Source organism: Artemia sp. Qi Xiang Cuo, chromosome 9, assembly GCF_049724085.1.
Source record: "Artemia sp. Qi Xiang Cuo chromosome 9, ASM4972408v1, whole genome shotgun sequence".
Lineage (NCBI taxonomy): Eukaryota > Metazoa > Arthropoda > Branchiopoda > Anostraca > Artemiidae > Artemia > Artemia sp. Qi Xiang Cuo.
The window spans coordinates 13,837,517-13,858,294 of NC_142802.1; the positions used below are offsets into that span (position 1 = coordinate 13,837,517).

General features: G+C 37.4%; 1 protein-coding gene across 1 annotated transcript in view; it reads left to right on the forward strand.

Annotated features, from left to right (window-relative positions):
• Positions 1–20,778, forward strand: part of LOC148948334 (uncharacterized protein CG3556-like) — a 123,490-nt gene that overhangs the window by 13,012 nt on the left and 89,700 nt on the right. Inside the window, exons 3-5 of the mRNA XM_089094893.1 lie at positions 852–981; positions 9,869–9,988; positions 16,509–16,612. Coding sequence (XP_088951019.1) covers positions 852–981; positions 9,869–9,988; positions 16,509–16,612 — 354 coding nt within the window. The remainder of the gene's footprint in view (positions 1–851; positions 982–9,868; positions 9,989–16,508; positions 16,613–20,778) is intronic.

A 20,778-nucleotide genomic window follows, 5' to 3' on the forward strand; every position in this document is an offset into this window, starting at 1 on the left:
TCCAACAGCGATTTCTACTAAGCTTCAAACTTTTGGTTTAATTTTTTAAGGTTTTTAAATTGTTGTAATTCCTTGTTAAAATATATACAAATATTTTTGCAATAACCAGTTTTTTGTTCTATAGAGAATTTAATGTCTTTTCATACTGCAGTCTATTCAAAGATAAGTGATTATTATGTTCTTTTCCAAAATTGTTTTTCCATGAATATATATATATCATGTATATATATATATATATATATATATATATATATATATATATATATATATATATATATATATATATATATATATATATATATATATATATATATATATATATATATGTATATGCATATATACATATATATATATATGCCACTATCGCCTTGAATAACTTGGACAATTTAATTTTCGCATGTAAAGCAAGCAATAATATAGTATAGAATGAAGCAAAGCGTTTTGGGGTTTAAAATCTAAATAAAAGCATACAAAATTAGAAAAACAAATAAAGGAAAATGTTTTTCACTTTTATTTGGATTCGAAGCATATAGGGTTATTTCTGATTAGTAATCTTGGTTGCAGCATCTGCTGCAACCTAATAAAGAACAAAGCTCAGCCCATAGAAACCAAAAATTTAGAAACTATTGTCGAAAAAGTCAAGCGCCAATGCTTATCTATTCAAAATAGTTACACCGATTTGTATTAATTTAGTTTATTGCTTAAATAATTACAAAGATTAATTATATTCATTAGAAACGTTAATTACAAACATTAATTTAGTTTTATTACATGTTAAAAACACAGATTTACAAAATATTGCATTAGTTGTTTTAAATTAATTTAAACTAATTTCCATTATATTAATTTAGATGCCGACTTTGCCATTGCAACAGGGATAAAATGGCTAGAAACTCAGCAGGATTTGAATTACGGCTGGGGCGAAGAAACTCCTCGGGTTGTCACAACTTTAGCTTTACTAGGAAGATTAAATCATACTCGGTAAGCTACTCGTTGTGTCATTTTATGTTGTTTTTTTTTACTGTGATTATTCAAAGGGAAAAATTTAAATTTTACAGGAGAGAGAAAAAACTAAAAATCTTTGTTGTTGTCGTTATTATTAATCAATATAATTATTTCGCTTGTTATAGACGGAAAGCTGCTGGAGCAATGACAACCAATCTAGCCGTTAATGTACGACCAAATACATTTTGGTTACAAAAACCCAAATTTCCAACCAAAAATACCAAAAAACAGTCAGTAACAATCCAAAAACACCAAAATCTTTATCTATATAAGTATCAGCCTCACTGTCGTCAAATGCAATATAAAATTAGTAAGATTTGTGAATATGTTGTGCTCCCAAATACTATTGAACGCACTACGGATGGTGGAAGCCTTTAGCCATTTAGGTTTTCAACGTCGTATTGGGTGCCGTCGTATACAAGGTTTTAGCTTCACTTCCTTATGATGCCTAGTCTGAAGGTTATTAATTACATATTTTTGCTGTTGATCTGTCTAAGGTTTTCGACAGCTTTTGGCATTCACCAGTGTGGTACTCTTTGTCAGAGTTTGGAGAGAACACTTCTGTCATACACGTACTTAAATTTTGGTCTAATAATTTATTTCTACGTTTGAAATCATGTACAGGGTTCTAGAGTAATATACCAGTTCAATATGAAGTACGACAGAGTGGAGTGCTCTCATCTTATCATAGGCAGCCCGATCGCGCTGCCTAAGTAAAGAACGATGTGGGCACAATGTACTATTATTTTTTTTCCTCCATACCCGGGCACTTCGTATCGAAGGGGTTGTCGTAGAAACTTCAAAAAGGGCTCATTCGATTGGAAATTGGAGTGGCTAGTGCCCTTTTAATAGTCGAAAATGATTGAAGGGCAACTACCCCTCCCCAAGCCCATCATTCCCCCAAACACATCCAATCGAAATTTTGAAATAGCCATTTTGTTCTGCGTAGTTGATTTCCAGATAGAAAATTTGTTTTTGAGGCGGACACTCCCCCACAACCGTCGCGGAAAGGATTTTAATTTATGCCCTGAGGGCATATAAGAACGATGTTGGCACAATGTATCATTTATTATTTTTTTCCTTTAGAGCAGGGCACTTCGTGTCGAAGAAGTTGTCGTAGAAACTTCGAAAAGGGCTCATTCAATTGGAAATTGGAGTGGCTTGTGCCCTTTCTAATAGTCGAAAGTGAGTGGAGGGCAACTAGCCCCCCCCACACCCCTCCTTCCCTCCAATACCTCCAATCAAAATGTTGAGAGAGCCATTTTTTTCAGGACGGTAGTTTTCTTACAAACCTAGCTTTTTGAGCAAGTCACTACCCTATAATCCTCGGGGCAAGGGTTTTAATTTATGCCCTGGGGGCATATAAGTATTTATATGAGTTGTTGTCGTAGAAACTTCAAAAAAGACTCATTCATTTGGAAATTCAAAGGGCTAGTGCCCTTTTTAAAAGTCAAAAGTAATTGGAGGGCAACTAGCCCCCCCACGCGCATCATTCCCTCAAACACATCCAAGGAAAATTTTGAGATAGCCATTCTGTTCAGCGTAGTTGATTTCCAGATAAAAATATGTTTTTGAGGAGGACACTCCCCCACAACCCTCGGGGGAAGGGTTTTAAGTTATGCCGTGGGGACAAATAAGGTTTTTATAGAAGGCGTTGTCGTAGAAACTTCAAAAAAGGTTCATACGATTGGAAATTCAAAGGGATAGTGCCCTTTTTAAAAGTCGAAAGTGATTGGAGGGCAACTAGCCCCACCCCCACGCCAATCATTCCCCCAAATACATCCAATCAATATTTTGAGATAGCCATTTTGTTCAGCGTAGTTGATTTCCAGATAGAAAATATGTTTTTGAGGTGGACACTCCCCCACAACCCTCAGGACAAGAGTTCTAAGTTTTGCCCTGAGGGCATATAAGAACGATGATGGTACAAAGTGTCATTTATTATTTTTTTTCCTTTAGAGCAGGGCACTTCGTATCGAAGAAGTTGTCGTAGAAACTTCGAAAAGGGCTCATTCAGACTGGAAATTGGAGTGGCTTGTGCCCTTTTTAATAGTCAAAAATGATTGGAAGGCAACTAACACCCCTTCCGCGCCCACTATTTTCCGAAACACATCCAATCAAAATTTTGAGATTGCCATTTCGTTCAGCGTAGTTGATTTCCAGATATAAATTATATTTTTGAGGAGGACACTCCCCCACAGCCTTCAGGGCAAGGGTTGTAAGTTATGCACTGGGGGCTTATAAGGTTTTTATAGAAGGCGTTGTCGTAGAAACTTCTAAAAGGCTCCTTCAATTGGAAATTCAAAGGGCTAGTGCCCTTTTTAATAGTCGAAAGTAATTGGAGGGCACCTAGCCCCCCCCAACGCCCATCATTCCCACAAACACCTCCAATCAAAATTTTGAGATAGCCATTTTGTTCAGCGTAGTTGATTTCCAGCTAGAAATTTTTTTTAGGAGGACACCCCTCCCACAGCCTTCAGGACAAGGGTTGTAAGTTACGCCCTGGGGGCATATAAATTTTTTATAGAACGCATTGTCGTAAAACTTCAAAAAGGGCTCATTCGATTAGAAATTGAAATGGCTAGTGTCCTTTTTAATAGTCAAAAGTAATTGGGAGGCACCTAACACCCCTTCCTCGCCCACCATTTCCCCAAACACATCCAATCAAAAGTTTGAGATAGCCATTTTGTTCCACGCAGTTAAAATTCAGGAAATTATACCTTTGAGCAGAATTATCCCCCCACAGTCTTCAGGGCAAGGGTTATAAGTTATGCCCTGGGGGCATATAAGTTTTCACTGAAATCTTTGTCGTAGAAACTTGAAAAAGGGCTCATTCGATTGGAATTTCAAAGATCTAGTGCCCTTTTTAATAGTCGAAAGTGATTTGAGGGCAACTAGCCCCCTCTCTTCGTCACCTTTTCCCCAAACACATTCAATCAAAATTTTTAGATAGCCATTTTGTTCAGTGTTTTGGATTCCCAGATAGAAATTATGTTTTTGAGGAGGACACCCCCCCAACCCTCAGGGCAAGGGTTGTAAGTTATGCCCTGGGGGCATATAAGGTTTTTATAGAACGTGTCGTCGTAGAAACTTCAAAAAAGCCACATTCGATTGGAAATTGAAATGGCTAGTGCCCTTTTTAATAGTCGAAAGTGATTGAAAGACAACTAACACCCCTTCCCCGCCCACCATTTCCCATAACATATCCAATAAACATTTTTAGATAGCCATTTTGTTCAACGCAGTTTAAAGTTCTGGAAATTATACCTTTGAGCAGGACACTCCCCCCACAGTCTTCAAGGCAAGGGTTTTAAGTTATGCCCGGGGGCATATACGGTTTTTATTGAAAGCTTTGTCGTAGAAACTTGAAAAAGGGCTCATTCTATTGGAAATCCAAAGAGCTAGTGTCCTTTTTAATAGTTGAAAGTGATTTGAGGGCAACTAACCCCCCTCCCACGCCCACGTTTTCCCCAAACACATCCAATTAAAATTTTTAGATAGGCAGTTTATTCAACGTAATTGAAAGTTATGGAAATTAAATCTTTAAGGATGACAAACCCACCCCCCTCCCCACAACCCACACACACACACACACACACACACACACACACACACACACACACACACACACACACACACACACACACACACACACACACACACACACACACACACACACACACACACACACACACACACACACACACACACACACACACACACACACACACACACACACACACACACACACACACACACACACACACACACACACACACACACACACACACACACACACACACACACACACACACACACACACACACACACACACACACACACACACACACACACACACACACACACACACACACACACACACACACACACACACACACACACACACACACACACACACACACACACACACACACACACACACACACACACACACACACACACACACACACACACACACACACACACACACACACACACACACACACACACACACACACACACACACACACACACACACACACACACACACACACACACACACACACACACACACACACACACACACACACACACACACACACACACACACACACACACACACACACACACACACACACACACACACACACACACACACACACACACACACACACACACACACACACACACACACACACACACACACACACACACACACACACACACACACACACACACACACACACACACACACACACACACACACACACACACACACACACACACACACACACACACACACACACACACACACACACACACACACACACACACACACACACACACACACACACACACACACACACACACACACACACACACACACACACACACACACACACACACACACACACACACACACACACACACACACACACACACACACACACACACACACACACACACACACACACACACACACACACACACACACACACACACACACACACACACACACACACACACACACACACACACACACACACACACACACACACACACACACACACACACACACACACACACACACACACACACACACACACACACACACACACACACACACACACACACACACACACACACACACACACACACACACACACACACACACACACATACACACACACACATACACACACACACACACACACACACACATACATACACACACACACATACATACACACACACAAACATACACACACACACACACACACACACACACACACACACATATATACACAAACACACACACACATACACACACACACACACACACAAAAATACTCAAACACACACACACACCGAAACGCCCACACACACACCACCCCCCACACACCCCCACAACCACCCCCCCCGAGCCCGACACACACACACACACACACACACACACATTTTTATAGAAAGCGCTGTTGTAAAAATATCAAAAAGGGCTGATTCAATTGAAAATCGAAAGGGCTAGCACCCTTTTAATAGTGAAAATTGATTGAAGGGAAACTAACCCCCCTCTCACGCCCACCATTTCCCCAAACACATCCAATCAAAATTTTGAGATATCCATTTTGTTCAACGTAGTTGAAAGTTATGGAAATTAGGTCTTTTCGGATGATAACCCCATCAGAGCCCTCAGTGCAAGTGTTGTAAGTTATTCCCTGGGGGCATATAAGGTGTATATAGAAAGTTTTGTCGTTTCCAAAAGGGCTCATTCGATTGGAAATCGAAAGGTTTAGTGCCCTTTTTAATAGTCGAAAGTGATTGGAAGGCTTGACATTTTTATAGTAAAGATCGCTTTGGGTATAATGTATTATTTTTTGTTGTTGTTGTTGTTTAGACCAGGGCACTTTGTATCGAAGGATTTGTCGTAGGAACTTCGAAAAGGGCTCATTCGATTGAAAACAGAAAGGACTGATGCCCTTTTTAATAGTCGAAAGTGATTGGAGGGCAACTAATCTCCCTTCCACGCCCACCCTCCCATTACCACCCTCCCACGCCCATCCTCTCACGCCCACCCTCCCATTTGCCTACCCTCCCATTTGCCTATTATGTTTAAAAACTAAATGTTGCTTTAAGATTAAATCAAAATGCCCTGTCATAATGCTAATACCCAATAAAGCATCTCAGCAGTATCCCAAGAACGACTGAGGGTATTAAGTTCAAACTTTCGGGGCTACTCATGCTCTTAAAATTTAACCAAATCAAAATAGCGTAAGTGTATCCAAGCTATCAAAGAAAGTAAACAGATTTTTTTGCGAATGGTATCAAGTTTTCCATTTCAAGTAAACTAGAGGAGGTATGAAACTTAATTAAACATTACTATTTTACCAGATTTTTAAAAGGGTATGTTGTTAAAAATTCCTGAAAATTTTTCTCCAGCATACAAATAGCAGGTCAAACTATAAAGTCTTAAAAAACAAAAAGATTTAAAGTATTATTTTCTTTTTCCGTGAAAAGACTATGTCAATGTAAAACAAACAGAAATCAATCAAAAAAACTTTTTCCACAAATTAAGTTTTTCAAAGAAAAGTAAAGAACTCCATTAAACAAAAAATTTGCAGAAATAAAATCAAACAATCTACCAAGCGTGAAACTACCACAAACCAGCATCGATAAATAAATGAAACCCAAAACGAACAGAAATTACAATAATTAACCGAGTCAAACTCAAAATGAGCAAAAATTAGGATAAGTTGGGCGCAAAACCCCTATGCCATCCCAGGGCCTGAACAAAGTTTGCGCTTTACTGAAAAAATATAAAGTTTTTACTTTTATAACTTTAATAAATCAAATAATATTAACATTTTGATTACTAAATATCAGTATATGTATATTAAACTGACAATGCACATTCATTTGTAGTTTTTCAGTAGATTGCAAATTCCAGTGCATTTTTTGCGACTCAAAGTTCTGAGAGATGTTAAAGAAAAGTTGAAGGTGTGAAAGAAAAGCTGAATATGCGAAAAATGTACCAAACTGTTGAAAATATTCATGCCCAGCCTTAGCTAAAATATATTCCACGGATTGTGACCATTCTGTCTTGTTCTTAACTGGTTTGCATTTATTATTGAAGAAGGAAGATTTACGCCAGATCTGTATTGCTTATTTTAGAAAGTTTCATAAAATTATCCTTATGTTTTCGTCTGAGATAAAGGTTCAAGTTTACTATGTGTTTCCGTATTTGATTTTAATGCAATTTACTCCACCTGTTTTTTTCAAAAGTGGGCTATAAATAAATTATTATTATTATAGGGTGAGCACTGTGATGTTTCCAATATATATCTTACAGTATATTGTCAGTTGCATGTTCACGTTATTGTTTTTTATCATAAACTGTCATAACTACTTCTGTCCCAAACTGTCCCAGCGACAGTTGGAGCGATTAACTTGAATCTCCCAGGAATGAATTTTTTTGGTCCTGGGGCTTCTAATATGCGTATTAGGGGGAGGCTGGGGGAGGAAGGGATTTCATATTTTACACTTTTTGTTCTCAATCTAGCAGAAACTTAGGAGACCATAAAATAAATTACGGGGGGGGGGGGAGGCAAAATAAACAATATAAATCTGAAAAATATGAACAAAAAAAGAGACTAATTGGTCGATCATCGTGGTTGTGCAATGCGTAAGCTACAAAACATTACAAGTATCATGGATTATCATTTGTATTAACTACCCATGATCAATACGGCTTATGCGCAAAAAATCAGCATATCTTGGTAACGGCCGAGCTCATCAACTTGACTATATCGGGAAATGTTCTTTGGCTCATCTTAGAATGGTAAACTCAGGGAATCCGGGGGAGAGGTCGACCAACGAACACCTAACGTCACACACACTAACGGAACCTATCTAACGTTGACGTGCCAATCCAAACCCCATAAAAAACGTTTGGGCCGCAGCACATTTGCAGGATGACTGACGTCTCTTTGTGGATGCCCTGGATGCTTTTGGCAGCAGAGAAGGTCTAAGGTCCTTGGCTCATAGAACCTTTAAAATTGTGTTGATGTGGGGTGTAAAAATGGTAAAGTGCAAATACGTGCTAGTCTGAGATTATATTTTGTTATCTAAGTGGCACAACCAAGGAAAACAATTCACTCAATTAGAAGAAGTTGCCAAGAAAATTGGTCCGTTACTAGCACCTGTGCTGCGAAGCTCCTCCCCCTCTCCCTTTGAATATTGTATGGAAGGGGTGGTTTAGAAACCTGGGCACAGGTTAGATTAAAAAGAAATAGATGTTCTTATGCTAGGCCCAAGGATCAGAGGATATCGTGACAAAAAAAAAGAAAGAAATTTTACCCCATTTGATGGCGTTAGTTGCTTAATCTTAGGGCAAAAGTTATCTTAGTGCCATATGCCACCAAAAATGCAGCTATGAAGTGCCAATTTGTGGGTCATGGACTCTTTACGAGCTTTGAATATTGCCATAAATAACAGTGGCGGTGGCCCCTCTCAAACCCCGCACCAAAAAGATGATCTCAGCACTGCAGAGGACATTTCCCTTTCTGATGTGTCAAGGATGTTTTTTTATTTTTTTTTATTTTTTTTTTAATTTGCGGCAGAGGACAGTCGGTTGTCGTCTGCCACAACTTAGCATCAGAGTTGTTAAAGTTTTCGAGAAAAACACAGAACAGTGATTCTTTTAATTTTTGTAGCGGAAGAAATAGATTAAGGTACATATTTTAGTCAACACGTTTTTCGAAAGTCCGTTTTCTTACCGTTTTCGCCACTCATTTTTCTGCTGGATGTACATACAGAATTCTGTAGTTCTAATATGTCTCTAGTAGAGCTTCCTTTAAATCTTCTTGACCAATTTCTGTGATGTCATTAATCCATATTTTCTTTTATTGTTCCTTTACAGACACTCTAATTCAGTACCACCTGCAGTACATCCTCCCTGATTGTCGGCTAGTTCTGGGCAGCGTTGCCAACGCGGTACAATTTTATTGCTTTTGGTACAACCAAGAGGTCTTGATACAATCAAGTACAATTGGTAATTTTTTGGTACAAGACAAATTTTCAGATACATAAGGGTTTTACTTGTTTTATTCTCACTGGGACATCTGCTCAAGTTTTGGTTTATCGAAAATATTCTTCTTGCTATGGCAAATTTTTACCTTGCTGTTCAGATGGTACAAATTGATTTCTCGCTGTACAATTTTAGTCGGAAAACTCGTAGGCATACATTTTAGTTCAAAACGTTGGCAACGCTAATTATGGATAACATCTCAAATAGACCTCGTGTAAGTCAAGCATTTTGTATCACAAGCTTTTGTTACGATTACATATTTTTTTTTACATACGATAGAGAAAATGGCAAAACTGTTGGTCGTCTCGACAGTGATATTGGGCCCCAAGATTGTTCAAACAGCCTACAACAGCTTGTCGCTAAGCAGCTTGAAGTTGAACTGATGCTTGAATTATGGAGGTAAGTACACAATTTAGGTAGCTGTTGTATCAATGATGTACTACCCTAGGTTAATGAAACGTCGGTACAGTATTATGGTATTGGTATATATTAGCATTAATTTTGAAAACTTTTTCCACAAATTCATTTTTTCAAAGAAAAGTAAAGACCTCCATTAAGCCAAAACTGAGCAGAAATAGATTAAAATAATCTTCCGAGCGCAATATTACCACAAACCATCATCAATAAATAAATGAAACCCAAAACAACAGAAATTACAATGAACAACCGAGTAAAATTCAAAACGAGCAATAATTATCATGAGTAGGGCTGACAAACCCCCTGTCTTATCAATACCAAAACATAGTTTTCACTTTACTGAAAAAAAAAAACAACTAAATGACCGTGTGACCGTGGATTGTCAGTTTAATATACATATTAAATAAAAAAACAAGTTTTTCCAACTGAAAGTAAGGAGCCACATTAAAACTTAAAACGAACAGAAATTATTACGTATATGAAGGGGTTCGCCCCCCCCCCAACCAACCAGAAAAAATCCCTCCTGAAAACGTCTGTATACTTCCCAATAACCAATACCATATGTAAACAATGTGCAAAGTTCATAACTTGCAGCCCTTCCCCTCGGGACTTTTGGGGATTAAGTCATCCTCAAATATCCATTAGATTTTTGACTATGCTGAACAAAATGGCTATTTCAAAATTTTTATTGGGTGACTTTGGGAAAAATGAGCGCGGGAGGGGGCCTAGTTGCCATCCATTCTTTTGTTCACTTAAAAAAGGCACTAGAACTTTTAATTTCCGTTCAATGAGCCCTTTCACGATTTTCTAGGACCACTGGATTGATACGATCACCCCTGGAAAAAAATAAATAAACACGCATCCGTGATCAATCTTCTGGCAAAATATACAAAATTCCATATTTTTGCAGATAGGAGCTTGAAACCTCTACATCAGAGTTTTCTGATATGCCGAATCTGATGGTGTGATTTTTATTAAGATTCTATCACTTTTTAGGGGGGGAGGGGGTGTTTTTCTCTTTTTCAAATATAAGGCATATTTTTTCAGGCTCGTAACTTTTGAGGGGTAAAACTAAACTCGATGAGACTTATATATTTGAAATCAACATAAGAATCCAATTCTTTGGATGTATCTATTGGTATTAAAATTCTGTAAAAGTCAGAAAGCTGCCATCTATTCTTAGGATATAACAAAAACAAACTGCGAGCGGGGAGATGGATAGTGTTTCAGAGGAAGTAAAGAAAGTAAAACGTCAGAATATACAGTTTTTTTTATCATGATGCACTTAACTAATTGACGAAAGCAAAGACTAGACAGGCTTGTGATTTAAAATTTGGCGGAAAACAAGATCTAATATTACAATTTCAGTACAGAGGAAAAAGTCCTTGAATTCCTTGCTAAAAAAAAATACACTAATGACATTGGTTTATTTTTATAATGTTCTTTTGGCAAAAACATTACTATAGCCCCACCTTGTCTTATTCCTCTTCCAAGCTAAAATATTGGATCCACACGACGTAGACGTAGAAGATACACGACTAAGACGTAGAAGATATGCTAGTTTGATACACACAAGTCATTCCCGAAATCTTGCTGGTAACCAGTTTTGAAAACTTAGGTATATATAACCTCTTTTGATTTCCCTTGGTACGTTTGTTGTTTCAGGATTATACCCTTAGGAATGTCTGTCAAATCGTGGATTATGTAACACAAGCTGATCGGACAGCTAAGACAAAACATGCCCACATTTTCTTCTAAAACCCATCTGAGTAAAACGCGCATATTACATAATTTATGGCCGTTGCCCATGGGACTATTGACATGGGTGCCTATAAGCTGAATTTTAGGGGGGGGGGCTTACCTGGTCTAGTCGGCACTCCCATTGTTATATATAAACCCCGGCGTCGTGTTGGCACATGCTGTGAACTCTGCTGATGAGAGACCCGGTTGATCGCCACCGAAGTGTCGTAACGCTGACGGTGCATCGCCGTCAGCTGAGGCGGCAGTTTTCCGGTGTTCCGCTGACTTTGAATTAATTTGAGCCAATTCTTTATTGCGTCAACCGCAATGTCGGAGCTTTTTTTTCTCGTGTGGCTAAGGATTTCGATTTTTCTTCTTAGAAATCAAGTGCAGTTTTCAAAATTAAACAAACAAGTGCGCACACTAGAATTCCTTGTGCTTCTAGGGTAAGTTTTAATTCAGCACTAGTTCTTGTAGCACATCCATTGAATAGACAATTGTATTTCGAACAGACGCCAGAGTAAATTTCAGGTAGGAACTTGATATTTAAGAACCTCTCTTTTTCAAGACACCTTGGTATAGCAAAGAATCAACATTTCTTGAGTCCTTGCCATAGGCTGGTGTTTATAAATACTGAGGTTTTGATTCCCTGACATAACAGCGTTACTTGAAACAGTAGGTTCTGAAAATCCTCAAGTTCCTAACTGTTTATTTATGAATTTACTATTGAGGACAATTAATGTGTTTCCTTATTTTTCATAAAACCACTGGAGATGTAATAGCTAAAAACACACTAGGTGTCATATTATAGAACAGGGACCTATTTCAGACATCAAAAGAAATGAATGGGAAAGAAACTACAAATACAGGTCTCCCTAATCACCATCTTAATAGTTATATCTATTATACCACCTGAAAATTAATTTTTCGCTACTAAATCTGTCTAAATTATCTTAATAAGTATTTCATCTATATGAATATTTCACCCATATATAATGGTAAATATTTTAAATTTACAGAAAGTTAATAGTAGAGGCCTAACTGCAATTGCAAATTTTTAGCTGGAGTCTAATTTCGGAAAATAGGCTTTCGGAAATTTTCGGCCCAATCTGCCCAATCTTGAACAAAGGATCTTAAAATTGAAGTATCTCAATCATGGACAGATTCAATCACTGACATGTGTTTTGAAAAAGACTAATCGTATTTAAATGGGCTTGGCTATAAGATTGTAGTCAGACAATTCCAACTATCTGCATCATGCCTAAGATTAAGAACCTGCTGTCCTTGTTTAGGGAAGATGTATTTTAGTCCAAACATTTATACGAGATCAGACACTGTCCAAGTGCTGGGGGGGGGGTTACCCTAAATTCTCTTTCATGTAGTAGATATGATCTGGCTGTTCCTGACACTTTGACATATTACGTCTCCCACCACTCATAGTCGTCACGCTGACCTCTGCAGTAGATTCTACCTTCTCCCTAATGGCCCTCATAGATGACTTTTACGAAGTTGCCAACTGCAACCCAAATCAAAACTAAGCTCACATTCCTTTTTACAATCTTACCCAAGATAACTGTCTGAGCTGTCATCAACAGTCACTGTCTGAACCTTTTCCGTTTCATTTTCACCATCAGTGCTGTCTTCTCACCAAATCTCTGCACAGGCTGCTTGTTTTTTTCTTGCTATTGTTGCTTCAATTTTTTCTTCTAGACCTCTTCTTTGCCTTCCTTGTTGCAAAGGCAGCTTCAATCTTGGCTTTCACTGATATATCAGTGAGCCCTATTGCTCTACCCTCCTTTCTCCCTTTAAGCATTTTGTTTTCTTGATGGTGCTGGGATGTGGTTGTACTTATTCAGGTGACCTATTTCATAGTGACTGTAAAATCACAGGGCCTACTGAAAGCATTGGGTAAGAGGATGGCAGTGCAGGTAGGGATGGAACGGGAGTTAGAACCTCTGATGAGCTTGGCAATTTGCCACCAGCTTCATGGGCTAAAAACATTTTTTTGGTCTGTATTTTAACAGCGCAGGTCTTCATGATCAAATCAATTTGGATTGGAAGGGGAGATATCCCTTCTTCCTCCTTTCTGGATGTTTCTCCTTCCGAATCCCCTCTGGATCTGGATGTTTGATGGTATGAACGCTAAGGGGAAAGATTTTCCTACCAACCCAGATGTTATGTAAATGGTGACAGTTCTTCTCGATGGTGATGGTTGCTCGATGAAAAAAATACTACTAATTGGATAATTACGAGGCATGTTTTTTAAGTAAGTACCGTTTTACGATTACGCCGCCACTGTGCTACGGTCGCCGTTCTGCGCATGCACGCTGGTTACCTACATCGTAATTCCGTTAGAAATTCATTACTGTTAGATATTTCAACTATTACGCAAGGGTTCTGAAATGCCACAATCATTTGGTTTTTACCAGATTTCTACTTCTCTTGATGAATAACAAAGAAGACCAGCGTCCAGCCAGCAACTCGTGAAGTTTCTAACTCGTGAATAGGCCCAAATCTGATATAAATTAAAGCTGGGATTTGAGAAAGACTGATCAAAACATAAATGTTTGTGGTCAACAATGATCGCGTCAGCGGCGCGCCACTGCTGCTATTTTTTGCCCCCGCCACCGCCGACCTCCCTTATCGACGAGGTGCCGGGGGTCTAGTTGTATAATAGAAATCTCAAAGAAAAAATTTTAATATAAGGCAGTGTCATTCAGCCAGGAGGGTGGGGCTGAAGCCCCCCTTACCCCCCCCCCTTATGGGTGCCCATGACTATGGATGTCATACATTTAAAGGCCTACCTGACAATCTCATGGAATATGCTTCAAATAAATAATAAGATGAGATAGTATAATTCCTCGACCTTAAGAATGGATTCATCCGGGGAGGGATAATAGGATGGACAACATAATTCTTCTTAAAAAAAATATATATCATATCACCTTGTAAACATTTTTTACATCAGCCTTCCCGTATGACCTGGGATTAGCCAGGCCATACCAACCATTTTATCCATGAATTTATTAATACTTTTATTAATTATTAGCTTAACAAAAATGAGCTTTTAGTAAAAAAAAGGTTACTTACATTCAAAAGTTTAAACCCTCGTCCTTCCTTTAATGTCACTCCACCTGAAAAAAAAAAAATTATACTAACTGTGCAATGTGTTTGCTGACAAGAGTAATAGCTCACTCCAGATTACAGGAAAGGTGTTTTTATTGGAAAAAATTAGTTTTTAGTTCTCGAAGCATCGGAGGGAAAAACGAAAAGAGCAGCTAATAGCCTACAACTAAATAAATTTTTATTTTTGAAGCCTTGTTGTGCAAATTTAAGTTATAGTACTAAGACCAGAAAAATGAGGGGGCACCAGTGTCCCTAACTTTTGCATTACCTAAAATAAAAAAAAAATAAAACTGTCATAAATTGTCGTTTGTGTGAGGGGGCTGCCACCTTGCTCAACCACCCCTCTTTACGCTAAAGTTTGACTTTTTTGACTTCAATAATCAGTTTATTAATTATTATAAAATTATTAAAAGTGTTATAAATATATAAAATTATAAAAGTATTATAATACTTCTATTAATTATTAGTTTAACAAAAATAAAAATGAGTTTTTAGTAAAAAAAAGGTTACTTACATTCAAAAGTTTAAACCCTCGTCCTTCCTTTAATGTCACTCCACCTGAAAAAAAAAATTAGACTAACCGTGCAATGTGTTTCCTGACAAGAGTAATAGCTCACTCCGGATTACAGGAAAGGTGTTTTTATTGGAAAAAATTAGTTTTTAGTTCTCGAAGCATCGGAGGGAAAAACGAAAAGAGCAGCTAATAGCCTACAACTAAATAAATTTTTATTTTTGAAGCCTTGTTGTGCAAATTTAAGTTATAGTACTAAGACCAGAAAAATGAGGGGGCACCAGTGTCCCTAACTTTTGCATTACCTAAAATAAAAAAAAAATTAAACTGTCATAAATTGTCCTTTGTGTGAGGGGGCTGCCACCTTGCTCGCTCAACCACCCCTCTTTACGCTAAAGTTTGACTTTTTTGACTTCAATAATCAGTTGCTCTAATACAAGACAAATGTGACCCAAAGTGAAACAACAATTTGTCACAGTGCGCCGAGAATGAGAGTGCTTCTTTATCTGCACTTGCTTTTTGCAATTACTTTACACAATGAATTTTGCACTCTTAAATGATTGCAAAGGCATTAACAAAACCTTGAGAGGGGGGGGGGGGTGGTGGTTAAGCGATTTGGCAGCCTCAGTCATATGTATAGTAAAGTTTTTACTCGTTGAAAGTTAACGTCACTTTTTACTTCCATAAAAAAGTTATTCTTTCATTTCTAGAAATTTAAATTTTTCAAATGAACTTCAGCTCAATTTCCCGTAGATCTGTTTCTTACAATCGCTAGTGCCCTTAGCTCTGAGGACGCGAGAAAGACTCTAGCAGGTAACTATAGAGAAAAAACACCGGAAGGAATATCTATACAGTTAACTAATGCGGTAATAATTAGGATATCATTTAAATTTCTATTAACCTACCCTAAAAAGGTACAAGATTGCATTAAAAGGCTTAAAAGTACTGGAAACCAGTATTGCACCAGTATTTGTTTTGTATAAGAATATTTCATTTAGTCAATAAGTCAAACGAGTTTCTTAAGAAATATATTTCAGTTAAAATGGTTCAAAATTTTAATCAAAGAAGGAATTTAAAACCTATAAATAATAAAGGAAAATTAATTTCTTAAAATATATTTTCCAGGCCTCGAACTGATGAGAGAAATCCAGGAAAACTTTCTTTGTTCATTTTAGCCTTTACGTCATTATGTTATGATGTTAGAAATTTCCATGGCCATGACGTATTATGTAAGTACACCTTTAATATAAGAAAGAATTACTAAATCCAGTTATTCCAAAAATTTATTGCACAATTAAGCGAAAGAATAATTAAATGAATATTTTTGAATCAAATAATTTAAATTATTTTAATCACAGTTACAGGATTAGATATTTAATAGGATTAGATGTGTAATCAGCGATTATGTATATAAATAAATCTCCATCGAGAAACTATAGAGACTAAGGTTCAGGGATGTACCCAGGGGATCTCGGGACCCTGCCCCATTATTTCACAGATTTCTGGATATTTTTTGTTGTCACACAAAAGTTTAGCGCTGGCCTCACCCTCCCCCTCCTCCCCCAAAAATATTAATAAATCTGCGTGTGTACGTGGCTTAGACCTACTTGTTGTAATGTCTCTTTCATTGAGGAGTGGCAACCCTTGATCCAAATATATCCAAAAACAAACATGGCTTTGTGGTGCTGTTTTTTTTTGTATTGGGTAATACTGGATTGAATTTTTTAAATGATATAGCCACGTCTAGAAACTCTGGAGAGAATGCCTCAAACCTAGATACAGCCACAATCCAAGTTCAACAGATTTTGAGCTTAGCTAAGTCACGCCTATCTGAATATTTTCCAGAAAATTATGATAGTTTATCACATATAGAATATATGTGGCATATACTAAGCCAGTAATTATTATGCCGTATACTACATAAATATTTTGGATATTTATAGTTAGTAGTCCGATCTTTTTTATGATATACATTAATTTTGAGTAAAACTAGTTAATTGAAGATCTATCTATAAAATGTCATTACTACGTAAGTCATTACTCAAGAAAAATTGAAAATTGTCTGAAAAGGATCAAGCATTTTTTAGAGACTGGAGTGATACTGATGAAATTATACCTTGAAATCAACTTATCTGAAAACCCTGAAACAGAGATTTCAAGCAGCTACCCACAAAAATATTAAACTTCTTCTTTCTCCAGAGAAGGAGAAGGCTTTTACGGATCCACGTATTCTTTCAAGGATACGTGTTTGTTTTTTCTTCTTTTTTTCGAGAGATAATTGTATCTAGCCAAAAGCCATAGATTACCGGGAGAGGGTTCGTTGAAACAAAAATTTCAAGTGCATTCTGTTTAGGTAACAAAAGAGATTACGACCCAGTAAGTGCCAATTCCTTTCATTCTGTCCCTTAAACTACAACTTTGACCGCGATAGAATCACCGTGCTAACAGCCAAAAATTCTGAACCTGCCAATGAGCTTAAGACTACTGAAAGGCTAATTAGACAGCCTCCCAGTTACAGTGGACGTTTTGACATGCTGTGGGCCACTCGTACCTTATCACATGTGTATTCCAGAAAGATAAAAGATTCATTCGTAATATTATCAGCTATTAGATGTTGCTCTTTAAACTAAAGTGTGACTTCTCCCCCAATAATCCAATAATGGATGCTCAAATGCAAAAATAATGTAATGAAAAGTTTATGTTTTATGGCAGTTCCTCCAGATTAGAATGACTTAGATTGATCGAATTTGTTTCTAAACAACAATCTCTTTTGCTAAAACGTTTTGAAAGGCAGTTGGCAAATGAAATACTTCCAATTATCAATTGGACATATTTGTTGCACTCTAAATGCTTTCTGTAAAATACTAGTCAAACTTCAGCCTTAAAGGAGGAAACTCAGGGGGAGGGCAGTTCCGCTGATACCCCCCCCCCCTCCATGTAAATAAATCACTGTTTTTATTTTTAAAAGCTGATCTTCAGGTAAAAGTCGAGCGAAATAGGTAAGCATAAATACGATAATATATGGCTCGTCATTCCTGGGTAAGAATACCAGATATTACTGTTTTTGTTTGAATAAATTGATTGATTGATTGATCATAGGGTAGTCCACATGGAATAAATTGATTGCTTGGTAGTCCCCCGTTTAGTTTTGATTTTTTTATTTTTTTTTTCTCTCTTTTCTTTTTTTATGTGGATCTTTTTTGAGTCTCTTAAAGGTGTGAATGTAATGATGCTGAAAATGGTTTTGTCTTTTATGTATTTGCTTCATTTTGTTTCTCCCCTGTTTTCTTTCCTGGCCATAGAGCCTTACGGGGGAGTTTATATTGAAGTGCATTTTGTTAAGTTTATTGATTGAATACATTGATTGATTGATTTATTGATTGATTACTACAGCTCGTCATCAGTACTACATGTTACTGCACCACATGCGTAATACAATATCAATGCACTACATGCCATCCATGGAACCCCTTTGCTCATGTCACACCTATGATTGCTTAAGCAGATACATTTTTATACTTTTACATTACTGTCGTCTTTTGGCATGGGCGATCTCACTCCCATCCCCAGGAAAGGCAAATCTATCATTCAGTGTTCGACATTTAGGCGTAGGGGTGTACTCATGCCCTTAGAGTTGTAGCTCATGTCCTAATGGACGCAAAGCTGGCGCAAAAAAGTCTCATTCTAGCAGCACGTGATGTAAGCCGTGCATTTGACTCATTGGTACACGGAGCCATGCTCCTTCTTACGGCAAAAAAAAGGGTTCACTCCTCTGTTATTCGCACCTTACGAAACATATCTTCGCGGCTTAAAGTACGAATTAAGATTACAAATCCAGTTAAGGTACCGTTTTCCAATTCATCTAATCTAACATGTGCTTTGCAAAATAGATTTTCTGGTCTCAGTAGCCTACCGAAGGATCTGAATAGTTTTGTTTCCGCTTATAAAGGTACGCGTCAAGGTTCTATCACTTTGCCTACTCTTTTTAACAGCAGTTAGTTTCACTTAGACGCTACATCAAAATAATTAAGAAAACTTTTTCCACAAAATTAGTTTTTCAAATGATTAAATAAAAAAAACAAGTTTTTTTAACTGAAAGTAAGGAGCGACAATAAAACTTAAAACGAACAGAATTTATTCCGTATATGAAAGGGGTTGTCCCCTCCTCAACACCTCGCTCTTTACGCTAAAGTTTTTTATTGTTTTAAAAAAAGTTGTGAGACAGAGTCAAACTTTAGCGTAAAGAGCGAGGCGCTTAGGAGGGGCAGCCCTTATCATATACGGAATAATTTATGTTCGTTTTAAGTTTTAGTGTTGCTCCTTACTTTCAATTAAAAAAAACTTGTTTTTTTATTTAATTTCTGAACGTTTTTGAATTAATGCAGCTTTGATTTTGGTTCACCGCACATGAATAATTAAAACTACATTCGCATATTAATTTTCCTTTTTTGGCTAAATGGCTTTCTAAAATTTTGTTCTGATGTAACTTACGAATTAACTTACGTAACGGATTTCTATATTCGTATGTTTTTTTTACGTATATTAGGGAGTTCGCCCCCTAGTCAATACCTCACTCTTCACGCTAAAGTTCCAATTTTGTTCGAATCACAAATCCCTGAATCACAAAGGCCGGTTAATTAGAATAGATAGCTCTTTTGAAAGTACTAAGAAAAACTTTAGCGTAAAGAGCTAGGTACTGACTAGGGGGCGAACCCCCTCATATACGTAATCATTTCTGTTCGTTTTAAGTTTTAATGTTGCTCCTTACTTTCAGTTGAAAAAATTTTGTTTTTTTTATTTAATTTTTGATGTTTTTTTAAATAATACTGGGAAATCTGGCGCCCCCTTCATAGAAATTTTCCTTCCCTTAAGGAAACATCCTCCATGGAAATATTCTCCCCCATAACCCCTACTCCGACCACCCCCCCACCAGAAAAAAATTCCCCCTGAAAACGCCTGTATACTTCCCAATAACCAATACTATATGTAAACAATTGGCAAAGTTTATAATTTACAGCCCTTCCCCCGGGAACTGTGGGGTATTAAGTCATCCTCAAAGACATATTAATTAGATTTTCAACTATGCTGAACAAAATGGCTATCTCAAAATTTTGATTGGGTGACTTCGGGAAAAAAATGAGCGTGGGAGGGGGCCCAGTTGCCCTCCAATTTTTTTTGGTCACTTGAAAAGGGCACTAGAACTTTTAATTTCCGTTCGAATGAGCCCTCTCACGATATTCTAGGACTATTGGATCAATACGATTACTTCTGGGAAAATAAATAAATAAAAAAAAACAAATAAACCCGCATCCGTGATCTTTCTTCTGGCAAAAAAATACAAAATTTCACATTTTTGCATATGGGAGCTTGAAATTTGTATTGTAGGGTTTCTCTG